A 19,747-nucleotide genomic window follows, 5' to 3' on the forward strand; every position below is an offset into this window, starting at 1 on the left:
ACTTTCATTTAATAGGGAAAGACGTTCTATATATTGCTTACTAAAATTTTTATAGATCTAATGAAGTGTATATAATTATGCCAACAGATTATACATTATATATAAAGGGAATACCTCTAGTTTAATTTGTATGATAAAAAAAGTTCTGAAAATGTGGTCGATAACAATATGTCGTGTGATGGTCAAGTAATCGCCGGTATATTTTGGGCGACGTGGCTAAGTTGTTTTATAGTGTTCTTAAAGTGTAGTATTGAAATCTACATTTAAAATGAACCGAAGCTCAAAAATATTAAATAATAAGATTGCTGGCTATAGTAGTCTTATCACATTTGTCGTCTTACTGATTGCATGGATAGCCGGATTTTCATCTCGTCTGTTTGCCGTCATACGATTCGAATCAATAATTCACGAATTCGATCCATGGTTCAATTACCGAGCAACTGCCTACATGGTGCAACATGGCTGGTATAAGTTTCTTAATTGGTTTGATGAAAGAGCCTGGTATCCACTAGGCCGCATAGTTGGTGGTACTGTGTACCCTGGATTAATGATAACTTCTGGCAGTATCCATTACCTATTGCACATACTGAATATTCCAGTGCATATACGAGACATTTGCGTATTTTTGGCTCCGGTTTTCAGTGGCCTTACATCCATTTCGACGTATTTATTAACAAAGGAACTTTGGTCGCCCGGCGCTGGTCTCTTTGCGGCAAGTTTTATTGCTATAGTGCCCGGTTATATCAGCCGATCCGTGGCGGGTTCCTATGATAATGAAGGCATCGCCATATTTGCACTTCAATTCACATACTTCCTATGGGTGCGATCTGTTAAAACTGGATCCGTATTCTGGTCATCTGGTGCAGCAATTTCCTACTTTTACATGGTATCCGCTTGGGGTGGATATGTGTTTATCATCAATTTGATTCCACTGCATGTTTTTGTGTTGCTAATAATGGGGCGATACTCCCCGCGACTTCTAACAAGCTACAGCACATTCTACATTCTCGGACTCCTGCTCTCAATGCAAATACCGTTTGTTGGATTCCAGCCAATACGCACAAGTGAACATATGGCGGCTATGGGAGTTTTTGTACTGCTCATGGCCGTTGCTGCTCTGCGTCACTTGCAATCTATATTATCACGAAATGAGTTTAAAAAATTATTCATTGTTGGTGGATTCCTGGCGGCTGCTCTTGTTTTTGTCGCAGTCGTTGTATTAACATTGATGGGCGTCGTAGCGCCATGGAGTGGACGATTTTATTCTCTCTGGGATACAGGCTATGCGAAAATTCATATTCCCATTATTGCATCTGTTTCGGAACATCAGCCAACTACTTGGTTCTCATTCTTCTTCGACTTACATATTCTTGTGTGCGCATTTCCGGTTGGGCTTTGGTATTGCGTGAAGCAGATTAATGATGAACGCGTTTTTGTGGTACTATACGCTATAAGTGCTGTCTACTTTGCGGGTGTGATGGTTCGTTTAATGTTGACACTAACTCCGGTAGTGTGCATGCTCGCTGGCGTTGCCTTTTCCGGGCTATTAGACGTCTTTCTTCAAGAAGATTCATCTAAACGAATGTCTAATACAATCAACTCTTTACAAGAAGCTGATGAACAGGACGAATCATTAGAAAGGAAAAGTTTATACGATAAGGTAAATCAGTACAAATAAGATCTTGCATAAGTCGCAATTTTAAAACTATAGCCTTGCGAGGTATATAGACCCATTTGTATTCTATATTTATGCCCTTATATCGGACAATAAAAACCGAAACCAATAGTATACCTTTTTGCGAATAATAAGCAAAACTGCAGTGATTACAACGTATTATGTATGGTTAATTAAAGGTAATCGTCGCGAGGATCTCCTAGACAGTCATTTCCGACTAGAACTCTTTAACTTGCCTGAAGAAATTAAAATAATTGACCTTGTTTTTAAGCAGTTTAATTATTGGCGAATTGCTACGATTTATCCCCTTTCGAATCACATTGGTGACAATGCAAAAAATATTGCACTTTTAATTAAAAAAATAGTTAACATGCTAAGCCTATTTTAAAAAAATGAAGCGCAATATCAGTTTTATTATATGACACTAGTATGATTAGTGAAAAGTGCACGGCACAATGCCAGCCGATTCCACAAAGTGCACTGCATTGTCATTATGATTACTTTGACTCAGCAAGAAATACTTTCTTCTAACAGTGACAATTATATAATCTACCTTACAAAATTCTCAGCGAGCGAAGTTTCAAGTTTCGTCTGATCGGCTTTCAACATATTTTTAAAGCTCTACACGTATTGGAAAATTGGCGAAATACGGCTGTATGAAAGTTGTTTGCCTTTCATCTGATTGTCTTCAAAATAATCTCCCAAGAGCTTGGTAAAAATTTACATTTCTCAAAATTCAGCCTAATTGGATAGGTCATTGTATATTAGATAGTGCGAGTGTAAATTTATCGGCAACAAGCATGTAGGGAGTAAGCCTTTAAGCTTTTGTCATGAAATGCGTAACGCAAAGAAGCCATGGACGACCCCATAAAGTATATATATATTCTTCATCAGTATCATATTGATCCACTATATCCTGAATGATCGGTTGAAAATTAGGTTCTTGCTTGACATATGTACTGCCCTAAAAAGAAAGAGGGACCTATATAAAGTAATATGACGATAGCTTTGAAAAAGAGACTAGTTCGTATAGAAACAAACAGACGGACAAGGCTATATCAATTCGGCTGTTGATGCCGATCTAGAATATATATACTTTATGAGGTCGGAGATGTGTCCTTCTGTGCGGTACGCATTCAATGCAAAAAAAATATAAAATCCCTCTACAAGGGTATAAAAACACCATTTGTTGATTTTTTATCGAATATATTTGAAAGAATCTTTAATCAATTTAATTTTCAATTATATTGCATGTAACCAATGCTTACAGGCCGGGAAGTTAAGACATCGCACCAAACAGGATCCCACACACGACAGTGGAATAAGCTCCAATTTAAAAAGTATCGTTATATTGGCGGTTTTAATGATATTGATGATGTTTGCTGTTCATTGTACATGGGTAACAAGCAATGCGTATTCAAGCCCATCAATAGTTCTTGCTTTTCATAATAGCCAGGATGGGTAAGTACGATATTTTTATTTGATTTCAGAATTTAAAACTAAACACGTTTTTATATTGTTAAAAACCCTAAGTCGCTTATAACTAAAAGCAGACAAATGGCGCATAGGGCAACAGCGACGTTAAAAGCTATTTAAAAAATAAAATAATTTAAAAAATGCCAATGTCAAAAAACCATTATTTAAAAGTTAAAGGAATGCCAATATCATAAATCCAGTATTTAAAAGTTAAGTGTCACACACAATGCAATATTGTTGTCAAAAATTTGCGCGTCACGCAGCGTGCGAGCGTTTGCGCGTGTTTATCTATGTGTGCTTTTGTGTACATACGAAGCCAGAATATTACCCTCGCTTCAGAGTATCGAATTCAACACTCTTGTTTGTAGATAACTTTGTGCGCCAAAATTAAAAAATTGAATTTTGTCTAAGTTAAGAGGACGATCAAATTTTAATGCTCTGCTTAATATATTCTCAACGCGTTAATCCATTGATGTATCAGATTACTAGGGTCTGCTATCCCATGGGCCTTACTATAGTCCAATAGAGTGAGAAAAGTCACTCTACCTTCATCCATTTTTGCTAATGTCCTCAACAACTGAAAAGATTTTTAGAAAAACCAGTTTATTGATCATTAAATATTAAGTTTATTTTCGTAATGCCATCAATTGATCGACGATTAAGGATAGGTTTGATAGCATCGTAGTCGGCCAAGTCGAAGCTAGTTGTAAGGATGGGAATTATGTTGTAAGGATATGTCACCCCTATCCATTGCAATTATTATTTCTATATTGAATTAGGGGTTTTGTTAGGGATTTATGGTGTTGCTTCTGTGAGGAACAATACAGTTTTCCAGATGGGAATCCACAGTCTTTATTTATTAATTTTTATTAATAGATAATATCCCAGTCATAATCTAGGAATTCAATATTTTACAGGTCTTAGTAGATGCTTGCCACTTGCTTTAAATATCTGTATAATTGTTTGTCCTAATTGATTGGTACTCAACGCACAGCCGAAACCGTAATTGCATGGAATGCTAAAATTTTTACTGTAGTTACCTCATGTGATAACGGTGCACACTAAGAATCGGTTTTAGGGAAATACCACGCAGTTGTAGAATATCGCGGAAAACAGGTGTGTTAAACTTGTTTTTAAAGATCCATTTTCATCATTTACTTATCCATTTTAGAAAATATTTCCTGTGAAGCCCATATGCCCACATATGCTTTTGGAAGTATTTCTATCTATTGGACCATAATGTTCTAAATGAAAGCTTATCGTAGAGTTTTATCCTAGCATAATTATGCTCTAAGGGGGAGAGAGTACTCATGCATATATTTTAAGATGAAAGTATTGGTTCGCGTGCAGCTGTGGTCTTCTCGTACATAGCGCTCTCTGACATTCGCTTTTTGGATGTATGGTCAGCACTTATGCTGTAATACGGGAAACCTTCAAGTGATCATATTATTATATTTGATCGTGGCTTGCGGTTATGTTTTAAATATATTCATTGTTGTCAATGGCAATATTTACGACGTGTGTTTGTTTTATATTATTTGCCATTTTCCCATTATAATTTTTATATTATCTCTATCATCTATTTCATAGAGTACTGGATAATTTTCATCTAATTTATGCACAGTTTCATATCTAAGCATAAAGTAATCTTAAACCCTTTTATTTTAGTTGTAAATCTGTTTTCGCGTTTCTTTCTCTCGTTCTTGCATAGCTTCTTCTCATAATAAACTACATTATATATGGGCTTTATCTTATTTATCTTACTATAATCAATGAATTGTCTTGGTGACCTACCAAAGACAAGTTCATGTGGGTAGTATTCATATACTATCGATGTTGTGTTAAAACAGTAGATGAAGTAATTGCATACCATACGTCCCAATCACTTCTGTCGAAAGAAATGGATGAACAAACATATTTGGTTAAAGGCCGATGACTTCACTCTATGGTGCCAATTGTTTGATGATGATGAGCGGGTAATGTCATATTGTTTATTTTCATAATCTTACAGCCTAATTCCACTATGCTCAACATTTACACAACACAACACTTATTTCTATCCATTTTTTAACTTCGTAGATTTGGGGCATTATTTTTTGCTCTTTAGTTTTAACTAAACATTTTTTGTTTAGTTGTATATCTGTAACCTTCATAATTTATTGTTATGCACGACAGTGCATCGGCAACACAGATATCGTTCCCCTTCAGGTCTACTGTGAAACGCTTTCCGTGGACTTATGGGCTGAAATGTTAAATTGCCCAGCTTTTAATCTTGTGTGAATAATGCTCCAGATGCTGTAAGCATCCGTGATAGTGCGGAATTCATTGATGATGTCAGGGTATTGCAGTAAAGTAGGTTTCATTAGTGCCTTATTAAGGTATTAGAAAGCATCATTTCATTCTTGGGTTCATTCGTACTTAACGTTCTTTTTGCACAGTCTCGTTAAGACCCTGGAACGCTGTCCCGCGCAGTCGTCGGGGCACTTCTTTTCAATTCTAGGTATGACCATTTGAATTTGACTTATTATTAATTTATTTATTTTATTTTTGTGCTGCTCTTTTCCACATTTGGATAGCCTATCATATTCAGGACAATAGATGTGCGTTGGTCCTGACACGGCCGCCATGTGATCAAAAGACGTCTTACTTGGTTGATTTCGGTTTTATTGAATTCTAGCAAAGCTTATCGTAGCTTACAATTCTAACTTAGCATAATTATGTTAAATGCTAACATGCACTTACTTGTGCAGCTTTGTACTTTTCGTACATCTCGGGTATTTGCCTCTGGGATGTATGATCAGCAATTAAACTGTAAGACGGGCAACTTTAAGACACCGTTTATACTACTTTTGATCAAGTCACTAACTTGCGATTAGGTTTTGAATATATCCATTGTTTTCAATTTCAATATTAATGATTTCAACAAAACTTTACAGTGTGCATGCATGAATACACTACAAGATATACACGAAATCTTCTCAAAGCAATTTGAATTCTGCTTCAGTACATCTTTTTGATAAACAAGATACTAGTTGCCATTTAATCTTCTTTCTTTTGTTGAATTAAATAGGGCTAATACTGGTGACTCAAGTCTCTTGCCAAAAACGTAATAATTCTTTTTAGTTAGCTCATACAATAACTTAATATAGAAATAGAAAAATTTAGAATAAAACTTCTAAGTTATAAATATAATAAAAACAAGTAAGAGGTTCTAGTCGGGAGCTCCCGATTAGGGGATACCCTGAACCCTCTTCTTATATACACCAAATGCAGCTCGTTTGCTTTAGTAGTAATAAAAATAAATTAAAAAAAAAAGTTCCCTTGCCAGGGGCACAGAAATCAATACAATTGCAATGCTGTTGATAGAAATCAAAGAAGACGTGCATGAATGTGTGTGTGTGTACATGTATACAGAAATTCTTGTAATTTGCGCTTGCTGCTACACGTGTTTCCAGGCCAAAACACATTTTCTTTCGTGTTTCTTAACCGACCTTGATGAAATTTTCAGTAGAATATCTTATTGTACTATAAAATGTTCGTGTATTCTCAAAATGACAATTGCATTTAAATTGTGTCTTAATAAGATAGGCAATACAAGTTGGCTTACTTACATGATTTATTGTGGTGGTAGCGGGGAGGTGGCGATAGGTATAAAATGAAAGATACTTGAAATATATTTACTATTCTAGAAGCTACATGTCAAGTTTGGTGACTCTAGCTCTTATTATTTACCAAAATTGCTAAAAAAAAAAAAAAAAAAAACAGGATTTCGATATCGATTTTTATCGATTACTTGGAAGCGGGGCAGGTTATCGTTTATCGGAAACAAACTCGATCTGCGCATGGACTAGGAGGACCTACAGCTGAAATTTCAAGTCTCTAGCTCTTATAGGTTTTGAGATCCTTGCGTTCATATATACGGACGGACGCACGGACAGACTAAACCAGGTCATGGCTAAATCGACTAGGCTGTTGATGCTGATCAAGATTATATATTATTTATGGGGTCGGAGATGCTTCCTTCTGCCTGTTACATACATTTGCACAAATACATTATACCCTCTTTACCCATTTTCGATGGGTTCAGGGTATAAAAAGAATAAATTACAGTCACGAATTTTAGCGTAGTACGAGTTTGTTTCCGATAATCGATAACTTGCCCCGATAAAAATCGATATCGAAATCCTGTTTTTTAAGCAAATATCTTCGGTTTTTATAGACATTGCCATTGCCACCGACCCGCCTACACACCATAGCCACAAATTGAATAAATACACCAATTTGAACTTTCCATCAATTTAAGCTACAATTTTATTGCAATTGTCTTTTTGAGAATAGCATAATAAGATCTATTGTTGAAAATTTAATCAAGATCGGTTTGGAAACACATAAGTTAATAAAGAAAACGTTTTTTGGTAAATTGCAATTGAATTCTAGCAACAGCATTGCAATTGCAATTGTTGCTGCTATTTTAATCCTTTTTTTCCCATCAGGTCTCAATTGCTGGTGTAGCTGTTGACGTTGGCAACTGGGGTGGTCTGCTACGAGCTCTAGTCATATCGAGGAAAATTTTTTCTTTTTATTTTAATTACTGTTAAAGCAAATGAGCTCGTAGAGCGAGCTGCCTTTGGTGTTAGTAGAAGAGGGTTCAGGGTATCCCTAGCCGCGAACTGCCGACTAGCGCCTCTATCTTGTTATAACCTGAACCCATTAAAAATTGGTAAAAAGGGTATAATGCATTTGGGCAAATGTATGTAAAAGGCAGAAAGAGGAAGCATCTCCGACCCCATAAAGTATATATATTCTTGATCAGCATCAATAGCCGAGTCGATCTAGCCATGTCCGTCAGTCTGACCGTATGTATGAACGCAGGGATTTCAGAACCTTTAAGAGCTAGAGACTTGAAATTTTAGCTGTAGGTCCTTCTGGTCCCCGCGGAGATCGAGATTGTTTCGGATATTCGATAACTTGCCCCGTTTCAAAGTAATCGATAAAAATCGATATCGAAATCCTGTTTTTTTTTTTTTAGCAATTTTGGTAAATAATAAGAGCCAGAGTCACCAAACTTGAGAATACTATATATATATAAATATCTTTCATCATTTACCTATCACTACCTTTCCGCTATAACCACAAGTGAAAACATCAATTTATGCTGCCCACCAAAATAAGCCACAATTGAAATTCAATTGACTTTTTGATAATACACGAATATTTTATAGTAAAATAAGATGTAGAAAATTTCATCAAAATCGGTTAAGAAACACAGGAGTTATTAAATAAAACATGTTATTGCTGGCCTCGAGTTTGGGGCAGCAACCGCAAATTCCAAGTATTTCTGTATACATTTATACACACACATTCATGTGCGTCTTAGAATCTTATCAACAGCATTGTAATTGCTATTGTATTGTTTTCTGTGCTGCTATTTTAATTCTTTTTTTTTCTTATTAAGATGTAATTATTGTTGTGGCTATTGAGTAGGGGCGGCGGTAAGTAGTGCGGTATGTTCGAACCCTATCGAGGAAACTCTTTTTATACCCTTGCAGAGGGTATTATAATTTTGTCGTGAAATGTGTAAAGCATAGACGGTGAAATCTTCGACCCCATAAAATATATATATTCATGATCAGTATCAACAGCCGAGTCGATATAGCCATGGCCGTCTGTCCGTATTTCTGTTTCTATGCGAACTAGTCTCTCAGTTTTAAAGCTATCTTTATGAAACTTTGCAGAAGTCCCTCTTTCTGCTGCACGCAGTTCATATGTCAAAACCAGCTGGATCGGACCACTATATCATATATCTGCCATAGGAACGATATGTCGGAAAGTAGGTTCTTGTATGAATAACATTTTTGTTTACAAATATATCTTGGCAAGCTCGGCATTTATTAGTTTTAATAGGCTTCTCATATATATGCAAAATCCTATTAAGATCAGATCACTATATCATATAGCTGCCATAGGAACGATCGGTCGAAAATTAAGTTGTTGTATGGAAAATTTGTTTGTTTTTCACGATATCTTGACAAAACTCGGCATTTATTTGTTTTATTATGCTCCCCATATGTATGCAAAATCCTATTAAGATCGGACTACTATATCATATCATAGGAACGATCGGTCGAAAATTAAGTTGATGTATGGAAAACTTTTTTGTTTTTCAAGACATCTTAGCCATACTCGTCATTAACTTTTTTCCCTGTGCTTCTTAGACATGAACATTATGAAAAGGTTGGGTCTGCAAGGGTATTAAATCGTCGGCGTGCTGAAGATAGCCCTTCCTTCTCGTTTTTTTTTTGCTGGTGTGGCTGTTGAGTAGATTCGGTAGCAAGTAATGCTGTCAGTTGCGAGTTCGAACCCTGCCAAGGTTTTTTTCTCTATCTATATTACTACAAACAAGCGCGAAGCGCGAGCTGCATTGGGTGTTGGAATAAGAGGGTTCAGGGTGTCCCCTAGTCAGGAGCTCCCGGCTAGAACCTCTGACTTATTTGACTTTAAAATGCAGGGAAAGCTCGAAAAAAAGTTTTATATTTTTCATCAACCTGTATTAACATTATTGCATTAAAATCAAAATCAAAATCAAATAACACATAGCGAAAATTACAACATTTAAAGCTAGATACGATGATAGACGATTTCTTTGCGGATTAGATAATGTCTTTCCAGAATATTTTACGAAATTATTGTTCTGACTGAATTAATTTGTTCTGACTGATTTTATAATCACAAAAATATTTTAATGGATCATGTTCTTTTGAACACTGTTTCATAGTCGGCGATTGCTGACCAACAATTTGAAAATGTCAAGATATACAATTCGGGGTTACGAAGCCTAATTTCACGGTTGACAGTTAATAGCGCTATGGTGAGTCAGGTGTTTTACTGGGCAGAAAGGGGGATCGAGTTGGTAACTCATCCCCCTCCCAAAATGAGAGTATAATAGTATTCCGGGATATAGATCGGTTAAAATGGATGGTACGTTGCATGGAAATAATGAATCAATATTAAGTCTTTGGAGAGTTAAGACTTTTATAGTATGACTACTTCCGGGAGTTTTCTTCCGTAAATACTTGGTTGTCGTTGTTGATATTATCGATGAAAAGCGTTGTTGCAATATTGTTTATTATCTGTTTTTAAATAGTCGTTCTAAATGATGTGCTTATTATAGGCTTTTAATTTAGGGGTTATTACAAATTGTGTTTTGTTTATAGGGAGAGGTATAATGCATGCGAAATTCTAATTTTATTCGTCGAAATTTGTGATTCGTATTTTAAAGATCACATTACTGTTGTGGATACTTGTTAGCAATTTATTAATAGCATACTTTCTGTTACGTTACTTAAATGGTTAGCTAGGAGGTCTATGTTAAAGGTTATTTTATTTAAGATTTGTAGTGTGTGTATTTAGTAATTTTATTGATCGAATTCGTATTGAATTTAGAACATTGTATATTAAATGTGTTATTATTTTTTAATCGTTATTTATGATTGGTTGTATTTTAATCAATGTTGTGTTCTCTTTAAGTTTAGCAAAATATTTTGAATAGACTTCTTAACATTTTTTTAAATGTCGGTGGATTACGCATGTTTTGTTAGATTTTAATGTCATACGCTGACCTGGTTGAAATGTGGGTTAAAATCCTTCAAGTGTTTTTCAGCTATTGGGATGCCGTCTACCAATATTTGTTGTGAAGAAAGTATTGTGACGCTATCTGTGGCATTTTCTGAAGTTACGTCGTTAAAGTAAGCCTCGGCATGGGGTTGAATTCGGCTTAATGCGTCAGCGGTTACGTTCTGGGACGCTTCTTTTGTAAACAAATTGGCATTCCTAATAAAGTAGTTGTCATTTATTGAGAATGGTTGCTTGTCCCATGTTAATGGTTTGTGGTCTGATTATAGAATGAATTATTTTCCAATGATTTGTAGAATTTCTTTTTCTGTAGCTGAGTGTCGGACTTCTTCGGCGGGCAGTGTACGGCTGGCAAAGAAAACTAACCTATCGTTTTTTAGTGATTCCTGAGATAAGACAGCGCCAATGGTACTGTTACTCGCATCGGTTAATATAAAGTGTTCCTTAAAGTTAGGGTATATTAAAAGTGGGTCTTCGTATGTCCTCAATGTTTTGAAAAAGTCGAATGTTTCACAGACTTGTTTATGGACAATGACTGGTTTTGTGTCGTTTGGTGTTTTCTAATGCGGGCAAAGTTTTAATAAATATAAGGTAGTAGCCGAGGAGTCCGAGGAAGGATTTAATTTGCTTCCTATTCTTTGGGGTGAAGTAGTTTTGTATGGATAGTATATAGTTCGGATTTGGGCTTACCTTTAATTTAAATAAATAGTCTTGATATCTTGTTTGAGCATTTTATATTAAAATTCTGGTTTAAGCCTTAGGGGTATCGGTATGATTTAGCGTAGACTGGTTTCTTGTCCGATGTTCGTATATAGTATTTAATATTGTTGGTGAAGATAGTAGATAGTAGTTTAGTCAAGCATTCAGAGTCATAGTGACGGTTATATTTATCAGAAGAAGAATAAGAGAAGAATTGACTACCTCCATTATACTTAATTCATCAAATATATCCCCTCTGAAATTAACATATTCTCGATATAGGCTGTCCGATTGCAGTAGAAATTGCCTTGTTTTGTTTGAACAGGGACGGTTCAAATATTTTTGGCTAGGGATACATTCCATGACAATACATACATGAGATACATTTCTTGTACTGAATTGTGGAAGTGTGGTAATTGTAATTAAAGTGAAGCCAATTTAAATTGTTTTGAAACATGCTTCATTTCAAATATTACTTATTATTACTGAGCAAAAATGTATGTATATAAAATTATATAGTTTTGTTATAGCAGAGAGAAGTCGTTATAAAGACAAGTTATCAGGGAACTATTGCAATTCGCGAAGAACAACAGCTTTAGTCAATTTAAGCTTCGTTAGCTCTGCCAACGATTTTGTTCCTAATAGCACTTAGTAGGCCATAGGGAGTCTGATTGGTGCCCCTGTATTACAACCGTAATGAATTCATTCAGTTGTCCTGGAGACCCGTTAACGGTGGGTTATTCCTTAATAAAGGCAAACTTTTCAGTGAGGCTTAAAGAGGCTGCAATGTTAGTTATTCCCATGATGGTAGGAGTTAGGTTAGGAGCAGGTCCCGACGCGGTGGCAGGGAGGGGTCCTAATGCGTTGCCGGAATAAATTATCTTCTTTCTAGTAAACTAGTGGCGTTAATCTCTGACCGTGTTCTAGTGATTCTAAAACGTATTTTCTTTGACAATTATTCTGTATTATTTATTAGTTATTTATTGTGATATTATTTTTAGAGTTTTTCCTTGTATGTGTATTTATTTATTAATAGTCGACAACATGAGTGCCAACCGAATTATAAGTATAAGAGTTTCAAAATAAAATTTAATCATAATGAAAATATTTCTAATAATCACCGACACGATGGAGGTATTTTATTTGCAGTACCGGCCAGCTATTTTTCCCAGTGATGTTATTAGCTAAGAAGTAAACTGTTAGTATAGTTAAGTAAATAGTATTCTTAAGTAAAAATTCAAAATAATCTTAATTGACTATCATTTTAGAATAGACAATAAATAAAAAATGGAAAATGAGATATTAAAAAATATTAAAGTATGTACTAGTCTTTAGAATAGTATGAGATAGGATAGAGAGATAGTGACAGGAAATCACCGACTCCGTGAAATTTAGGGTGAGAGAAAGTTCGGTGGAGGACACGTTTTACAAACTATTGCAATCCTTGCATTATACACGAAAATAGTTGTGCATAAAGTAGTCTGATGTGCACCTAGGTAGGAATAGAGGCGATAATTTCTGGTAGATCTGGTCGGAGCAAAGAATTGAAGACGTCTTAACAAAAAAGAAGAATTTATGTTGGTTAACGAAGGATGATCAGGAAGAAATAGCTGCTGGAGTATGATGGCAACCGAAGATTGGGCTCCTAATTTAAACCTCGTAAGGCAAAATGCAGAAATTGCTTCTGAACTGACTCAATACGAACCTGTAAATTATTATTCAGCGAAGACCAGATGCAAGAGCAATATTCAAGAATCCAAGTACACATTTGGCCTCTTTAACGATGGTAGCTATATGAAAATTGAAGTACAATTTGGAATCAAAAAGAAGGCTCAGATCATTAACTGTTAGTATACGTTGCAATGGAGTATTGTCGATGGTATAACTGACTAGGTAAGGTTTGTAATACACCTTATCTTGTCAGTTATACAATCGGTTATATATATTAAAGGTTATAAACATATACTTTGAACATTTTAGATGCAATTGATTTTCCGAACACCAGAGTTGCATAGCGTTCAAATCATCTTGTAGATGAAAGTGATATTGGGGATCACTGTATGAAAGAAGAGTTTAACTTCTTCCGCATACATAAGTACATTGGCATGTGATATATCAGTAGGGAGATCGTTCATAAAAAGAGTAAAAAATAAAGGTCCAAGCTGTCTACCTTGAGGTACACCAGAAGTTACGTGAACCTGTTTCGAGGCAGTCAGTCTCAGCATGACTCTTTGGGTTCTACCTTTTAAAAACGAAGAAATCCAAGGCAAAAGAGACGAAGGGAAACCTAAACAGTCAAGTTTAAGGAATAAAAGTTCATGGTGCACAGAGTCAAACGCCTAACTAAAGTCAGTGTAGATGACATCAGTTGGCATTCTAGAAAGGAAAGCATCATTTACCAAGAACGTAAATTCAAGCAGGTTGGTCGTAGTTCGATTCTTTACGAATCCATGTTGAACAAGGGAAAGAACAGATTTGCAGAAATGATGCAAAGGATTTATTTTTTCAAATAATAGGGATAATAGGGATTGCAGGTAAAAGTAATAACATAAAATTCTTTTAAAAGGTGTGGAAAGTCAGAATAAGTATAGAACTAGAGCAAATAATATTATGAGGGACAGACAGAGGAGTAAGTTGATTGGAAACAATTAGTAAAGAGGTTAATTATTAGTAAAGAGGTTAATTATCTCGTTGCACTGAGAATTCCGAAAAAAATAAGTTTGACTTGGCTATGAGGTCAATACTCGAACCAGACTTATTATACTTTTTAAAATATTTAGACTTAATATTTCTTAAGTTTGATAGTCTGGGAGTGAGTAAGCAAGCTTAGAAGAAGCAATGGAAGGGATTGAGTTGCGAATACATTCATCTTAGAGGGAATTGAGGGTAAAATAAATAAACATTAAAAGCAATATTCATATCAACCGAGTCATACAAATATGACCAGTCTGTTGCATGCATGCGCTGATTAAGCCTGGAATAGTTTCCTTTGCGAATGCAATGGCGGGTTTGTTGGACACTGACAAATAAAAGCCAAAAGGATTGCAATTGAACATTATAACCCCTAAAGTATGGTGATATGCATTCTGAGAAACAGATATAAAAAAGGTAATCGTTGACAAATACAAGATTCAAGTGTTCTATTTAATGTTAAAAATTGAATTGAAAACAACGAAAGGTCTAGGGGGTATTCGGTAAATTAAAATCACACAACTCGATAAATGGGTCATTATCACGCTCCTGTGTAGAAACTTCTTTAATACAAGTTATATGTTATATGTGTATATATGAATATCAGAAGAAGTTGGACAATGAATCTGTTCGAAAAAACTGCACCATCAGATGAGGTTGAATTTTATCATGTTTCTGCGATTATGTCTGAATCAAATAATGTGCTAGCCATAAAAAGATTTTTAAGTTTGTGACATTTATAGTAGCCTTGTATAGAAAGGACCCTCAGGGGTGAAAGAGAAAGGCTGGTTTCGCTTTTTGCTTTAATCTTGTGAGGAGGGAAAATTAAGTATCTCAAATGATTGGCAACGAATCATGTGAATCATTAATTTTGAATGACGCTATTTCACATGCAGTGGAGAAATGAAATTTAGATATAGATATGTTAGCAGAATGATTTGCTAGCAATACAAGCAGCAATTGAATCGTAAGTAGTGTCAGAAGAAAGCCGGAAAGCCTGCTAACAATCTGGACTATATTGTGCTTGGGTCTACCCTTGCGGTCAGAAAATGGGAATTACAGAAACAGGGATTACTCCAGGGCATACCGAAGGGGTGATATTCGGTCAATCCCTTGGAGAAGGCAATGTCAGCAACATTGAGGATAAATCCAAGTTGCTGGGAACAGCCAAAAGTGGCGTCGGTGCTTCGGAAGAGGTTGAGAGAAAATGCAACAATGAAGACTCTAACCGGCGATTAGGTGGAGGCTTATACTTATATTTGCTTAGCAGTTCGAAGCTCGAGTCGAAATTGATTTCTCATAGAATTATACATTCTGGAGAAATAAATGCATATGTAAGTATGCATGTGTTTGGAGTCTTTATTTTATTTATTTTTTCCTTGAATACATTTACATTGCTCCGGATGTTGCGTGCCAAGTCAACGGCTGCTAGCCAACAACTTGATAATGTCATGGTGTACAACGGGGGTAACGGGTTCGAATTTGTGCTCCAGTTGACAGGTTTTTGTGCCATGGTGAGTGAGGTAGCTTCACTGGAGGAGCATAGAGGGGATCGAGTTGGTAACTCCCGCGTGTCTGTTCCAATGCAAACTAGTGTATTTGTATACTCTGAACCCATTAAATATGGATAAAAACGGTATAATGTATTTGTGTAAATGTATGTAACAGGCAAAAGGGTGCATCTCCGACCCCATAAAGTATATATATTCTTGATCAGCATCAACAGCCGAGTCGATCTAGCTATGTCCGTCTGTCTGTCGGTCCGTCCGTATGTATGAACGCAAGGATCTAAAAAACTTATAAGAGCTAGACGCTAAAAATTATTGTTGTGGCTATTGAGTAGAGGCGGCAGCGAGTAGTGCGGTCAGTTGCGAGTTCTCGAACCCTGCCGAGGAAACTTTTTCTTTTTTAAAGTATCTTTATTACTACTAAAGCAAACGAGCGTGTAGCGCAAGCTCCATTTGGGGTTGGAAAAAGATGGTTCAGGATATCCCCTAGTCGGGAGCTCCCGACTTGAACCTCTGGCGTGTTTTAAGTTATCTTAGTGGAACTTTGCACAGGTCCGATCGGATTGTAGCACTATATTATTGAGCTGCCATTAGAATGATCAGACAAAAATTAAAAAATGTTTTATCACGATTACTTGACCAAACCACTTATTGTTATTTTTTTTTTGTTCTTCTATACTCTACATATAAGCAAAATCTTATCAACATCGGGCCACTTTCTCATATAGCTGCATATAGCATAGGAACTATCGGTCAAAAATTAAGTCTTTGTATGAAGAATTTTTTTTTGTTATTCAAGATAGCGACGAAACTAATCATTTTTAGTTTCAATATGCACATATATGCACATCTGAAAAAAAAATGGTTTCTACATCGAACTACTATATCAGATAAACTTTAAGAAATAACCGGTCGACAAATTTGTTGTTGTATTTTTTTTTCACTATCCTCCACACATATCTCCAAAACCATCGATATTTTACAAGGGTATTTAATCTTAGCCCTTCCTCCTTGTGCCTATTCATAATATATGTATATTTATTTATATTAATATATTTTATTATAGATCACGAAATATATTGGATGATTTTAGAGAAGCGTATTATTGGCTCTCTCAAAACACTGCAGATGATGCTCGCATAATGTCTTGGTGGGATTATGGTTACCAAATTGCCGGAATGGCCAACAGAACAACGCTAGTTGACAATAATACTTGGAATAATAGCCATATAGCTTTAGTCGGCAAAGCGATGTCATCGACTGAGGAAAAGTCTTATGAAATAATGACATCTCTAGATGTGGACTTTGTTCTAGTAATATTTGGAGGTGTGATTGGCTATTCTGGTGATGATATAAATAAGTTCCTCTGGATGGTTCGAATTGCGGAAGGAGAACATCCAAAAGATATAAAGGAAAGCGATTTTTTTACCGATCGTGGTGAATTTAGAGTAGACGCAGAGGGTGCGCCTGCTTTGCTAAACTGTCTGATGTACAAATTGAGCTACTACCGCTTTGGGGAATTAAAATTGGATTACAGGTAAAAATAATTATTTATAATATTCTGTTTTACACATTACATTTAGATCTCATAGTTTTAATTATATGGAATGTTTTAATTATTTCGCTAATGTATAACGTTTGGATTATTATTTGTTTGCAAACTAAATAGACTATGAATTTTGTGCATTTTGCCTCAGTTTATTGGTAAGCTAAACATCCGATGTTTAAATTCTCGTATATAATTGCGGTAATTAAATGAATAAAATGTATATTTAAATGGGTTTAAACAAAATTAATAAATAACGACAATTTTAATGTAGCCGTAACAATGTAGACAAGCCTCTATTGCTATTCATCCGCCTATGTACATTATGCAAAGAAGTCAATAAGTTTTGGAGGAATCTTCTTTAAAATTAATAAGATTTTCCAGCCAATATTCTAATCAGTTTATAGATGTTTGAAATAATAAGATATACAAAAACAAATATGAGTTCCTTAGTCTGTACACAAAAAGGAGCTCACACGAACTCGTACGCCTCTTGATACGCTCTATACGTAATGACTGTGCTTCCTTCGGTATCTAAAAAGCGAAATATTCTAGATATTACATACTAGAGCACGCAGATTAATTTTTGGTGTATCTAGCTTTTATAAGCTTTGAGATAAAGTAAAAAAACAGGATGCCGATTCTTATCGATCTATCTGCGCGTGAAGAACGACAACCAACGTTTACAATATCAAGTCATTGGCTCTTATCGTTTTTGACGAAAGCTGTTGATTTAAATCAAGAATATACACTCGTTAAGGGGTCGGATACCTTTCTTTTGCCTGTTTCATACATTTGCGCAAACTTTATACCCTAATTTACTTTTGCCTCTAAAGCTGTGAAAAAATATAGTTTTTTCCAAACCAGAAAGCGGAAGAATACGGATGTGACAGATAACTCTAGAGATTTTTAGGACGGCAGTATTGCAAGCGTAGTCATTTAACATAAACGCTATATCTTTATTTGGCTATTGTTATTGGTTTGAAGTATATATATATATTTCAACTTCTCTCCGACAATCTTCTTCGAGGTATTAGTTCTGTTGCCGGTCTGCACTTTTAACGCAAAGGAACTGGATTAAAAAAATTGACATGACAGGTCTGAGACAATAAGCCGTCTCGTAATTATATGACGCTCCACCTTGCCAGAAATCAAATTGAATATGATGCTGCAAGCGTGGATGAAGTGCTATTATCTCTTTCATTTGACATAACGGTGTTTAATTTAGTTATTCTTGCTTCCAGATCACACATTCAAAAACTGAATATATGTCAGCGGTATTAAGCTGTTGACTTGTAGTAGTTGTGAATGGTAAGTCACAAGTAGTTTTGCGTAACGAAGACTCAATGCTCTTATGCTATTTAGCTCAGTGCTGAGGGCTGACTGTTAACGCAACTAAACACACCAGTTCATCGGGAGATAGTATCACCTAATTGGCCGTTGTCTGTCTGCCCGTTTGTATGAATGCGTCAGTTTAAATATGTTTAAGTTTTAAACGATATTTCTATAGCCCGCACATATCCAGTTTGTTTAAAATAAAAAAAAATCGTTCGTTTTTATGAAATGGATATATCATTTCTTTGAGCTTATAATACGCCTAATTTGGTATATAAACTCTTGTATAGTATTTACGGATACAGAAAGTGATACATTTTTGACGCTTCCGCCCTTTCCAGCTAAAATTGTTAAAAATTCATTTTTAGATCCATATGCATGGGCTTTCATGTCCTGAAAACACCAAAGGGCCAAGGGGAGTAGCATCACATCCCCAGCGTAATTTGCGCAACAACTGGCGTACGGGTTTTTGGTTTTGTATATAAGGAAGAAAGAATGTTTCTAATGGCGGCTCGGCGCTGCCAGGCTAGGGCACTTTTACTCGTTTGTATTAAATTTAATAAAGGCTGTTTAAATAAAAGACAAATGCAACGGGGTTCGCTTAAACGAACCGCCATTCGCTTTTAAACAACGCTTTCACATTCTTTTAAATCGTTTGTGTAGAATATGTAATGTAATATGCATGTGTATGTTAATTTATTTAAGTTATTTTAGAGTTGCACACAGTATTTTTGCTATTCACGAACTGTCTACAATAATATTAATGCTAACTATGTGCTAAATACAAAAACCAATTTTCTCGTTATTAGGGGGCCTTCTGGATATGATCGGACCCGTAATGCTGTAATAGGCAATAAAGATTTCGATTTGACATTTTTGGAAGAGGCATATACAACAGAACACTGGTTGGTTCGAATCTACAGAGTGAAGAAGCCATTCGAGTTTAATAGACCATCCTTAAAGGCTAAGGATAGGCTTATTCCACCAACAAACTTCATATCTAGAAAGGTATTTTTTACTATGTTAATATATAGAAATCATATTTTATAATGAACTCAAATTTCAGAACTTAAAAAAACGCAAAGGATTAATTCGAAATCGACCAATTGTTGTGAAAGGAAAAAGAACGTTAAAATAAGTTACATTTATTCAAATTTGACTGCAATAAAAACAATGAATAAATAA

At 35.4% G+C, this 19,747-nt stretch overlaps 1 protein-coding gene across 1 annotated transcript; it reads left to right on the forward strand.

Moving 5' to 3' along the window:
- The first annotated feature begins 202 nt into the window (after positions 1–202).
- On the forward strand, positions 203–19,747 carry Stt3B (catalytic subunit 3B of the oligosaccharyltransferase complex). The gene is made up of 5 exons (XM_064695419.1): positions 203–1,660; positions 2,946–3,136; positions 16,748–17,218; positions 19,372–19,570; positions 19,629–19,747. Exons 1-5 carry the CDS (start codon positions 269–271, stop codon positions 19,698–19,700), a joined length of 2,325 nt encoding a protein of 774 aa, XP_064551489.1. The 5' UTR covers positions 203–268; the 3' UTR covers positions 19,701–19,747.

The sequence above is a fragment of the Drosophila montana genome, unplaced genomic scaffold (genome assembly GCF_035044405.1).
Source record: "Drosophila montana isolate Dmon_TW-CO22-7 unplaced genomic scaffold, ASM3504440v1 contig_3828_1, whole genome shotgun sequence".
Classification (NCBI taxonomy): Eukaryota; Metazoa; Arthropoda; class Insecta; order Diptera; family Drosophilidae; genus Drosophila; species Drosophila montana.

What these genes read in the sequence shown, in the direction of transcription:
- Stt3B (XM_064695419.1), top strand. Translation starts at nt 269, where the DNA reads ATGAACCGAAGCTCAAAAATATTAAATAATAAGATTGCTGGCTATAGT. An exon ending in TTTCATAATAGCCAGGATGG is followed by an intron (nt 3,137 to 16,747) that starts GTAAGTACGATA and finishes ATTTTATTATAG; the next exon opens with ATCACGAAATATATTGGATG. An exon ending in GAATTAAAATTGGATTACAG is followed by an intron (nt 17,219 to 19,371) that starts GTAAAAATAATT and finishes TCTCGTTATTAG; the next exon opens with GGGGCCTTCTGGATATGATC.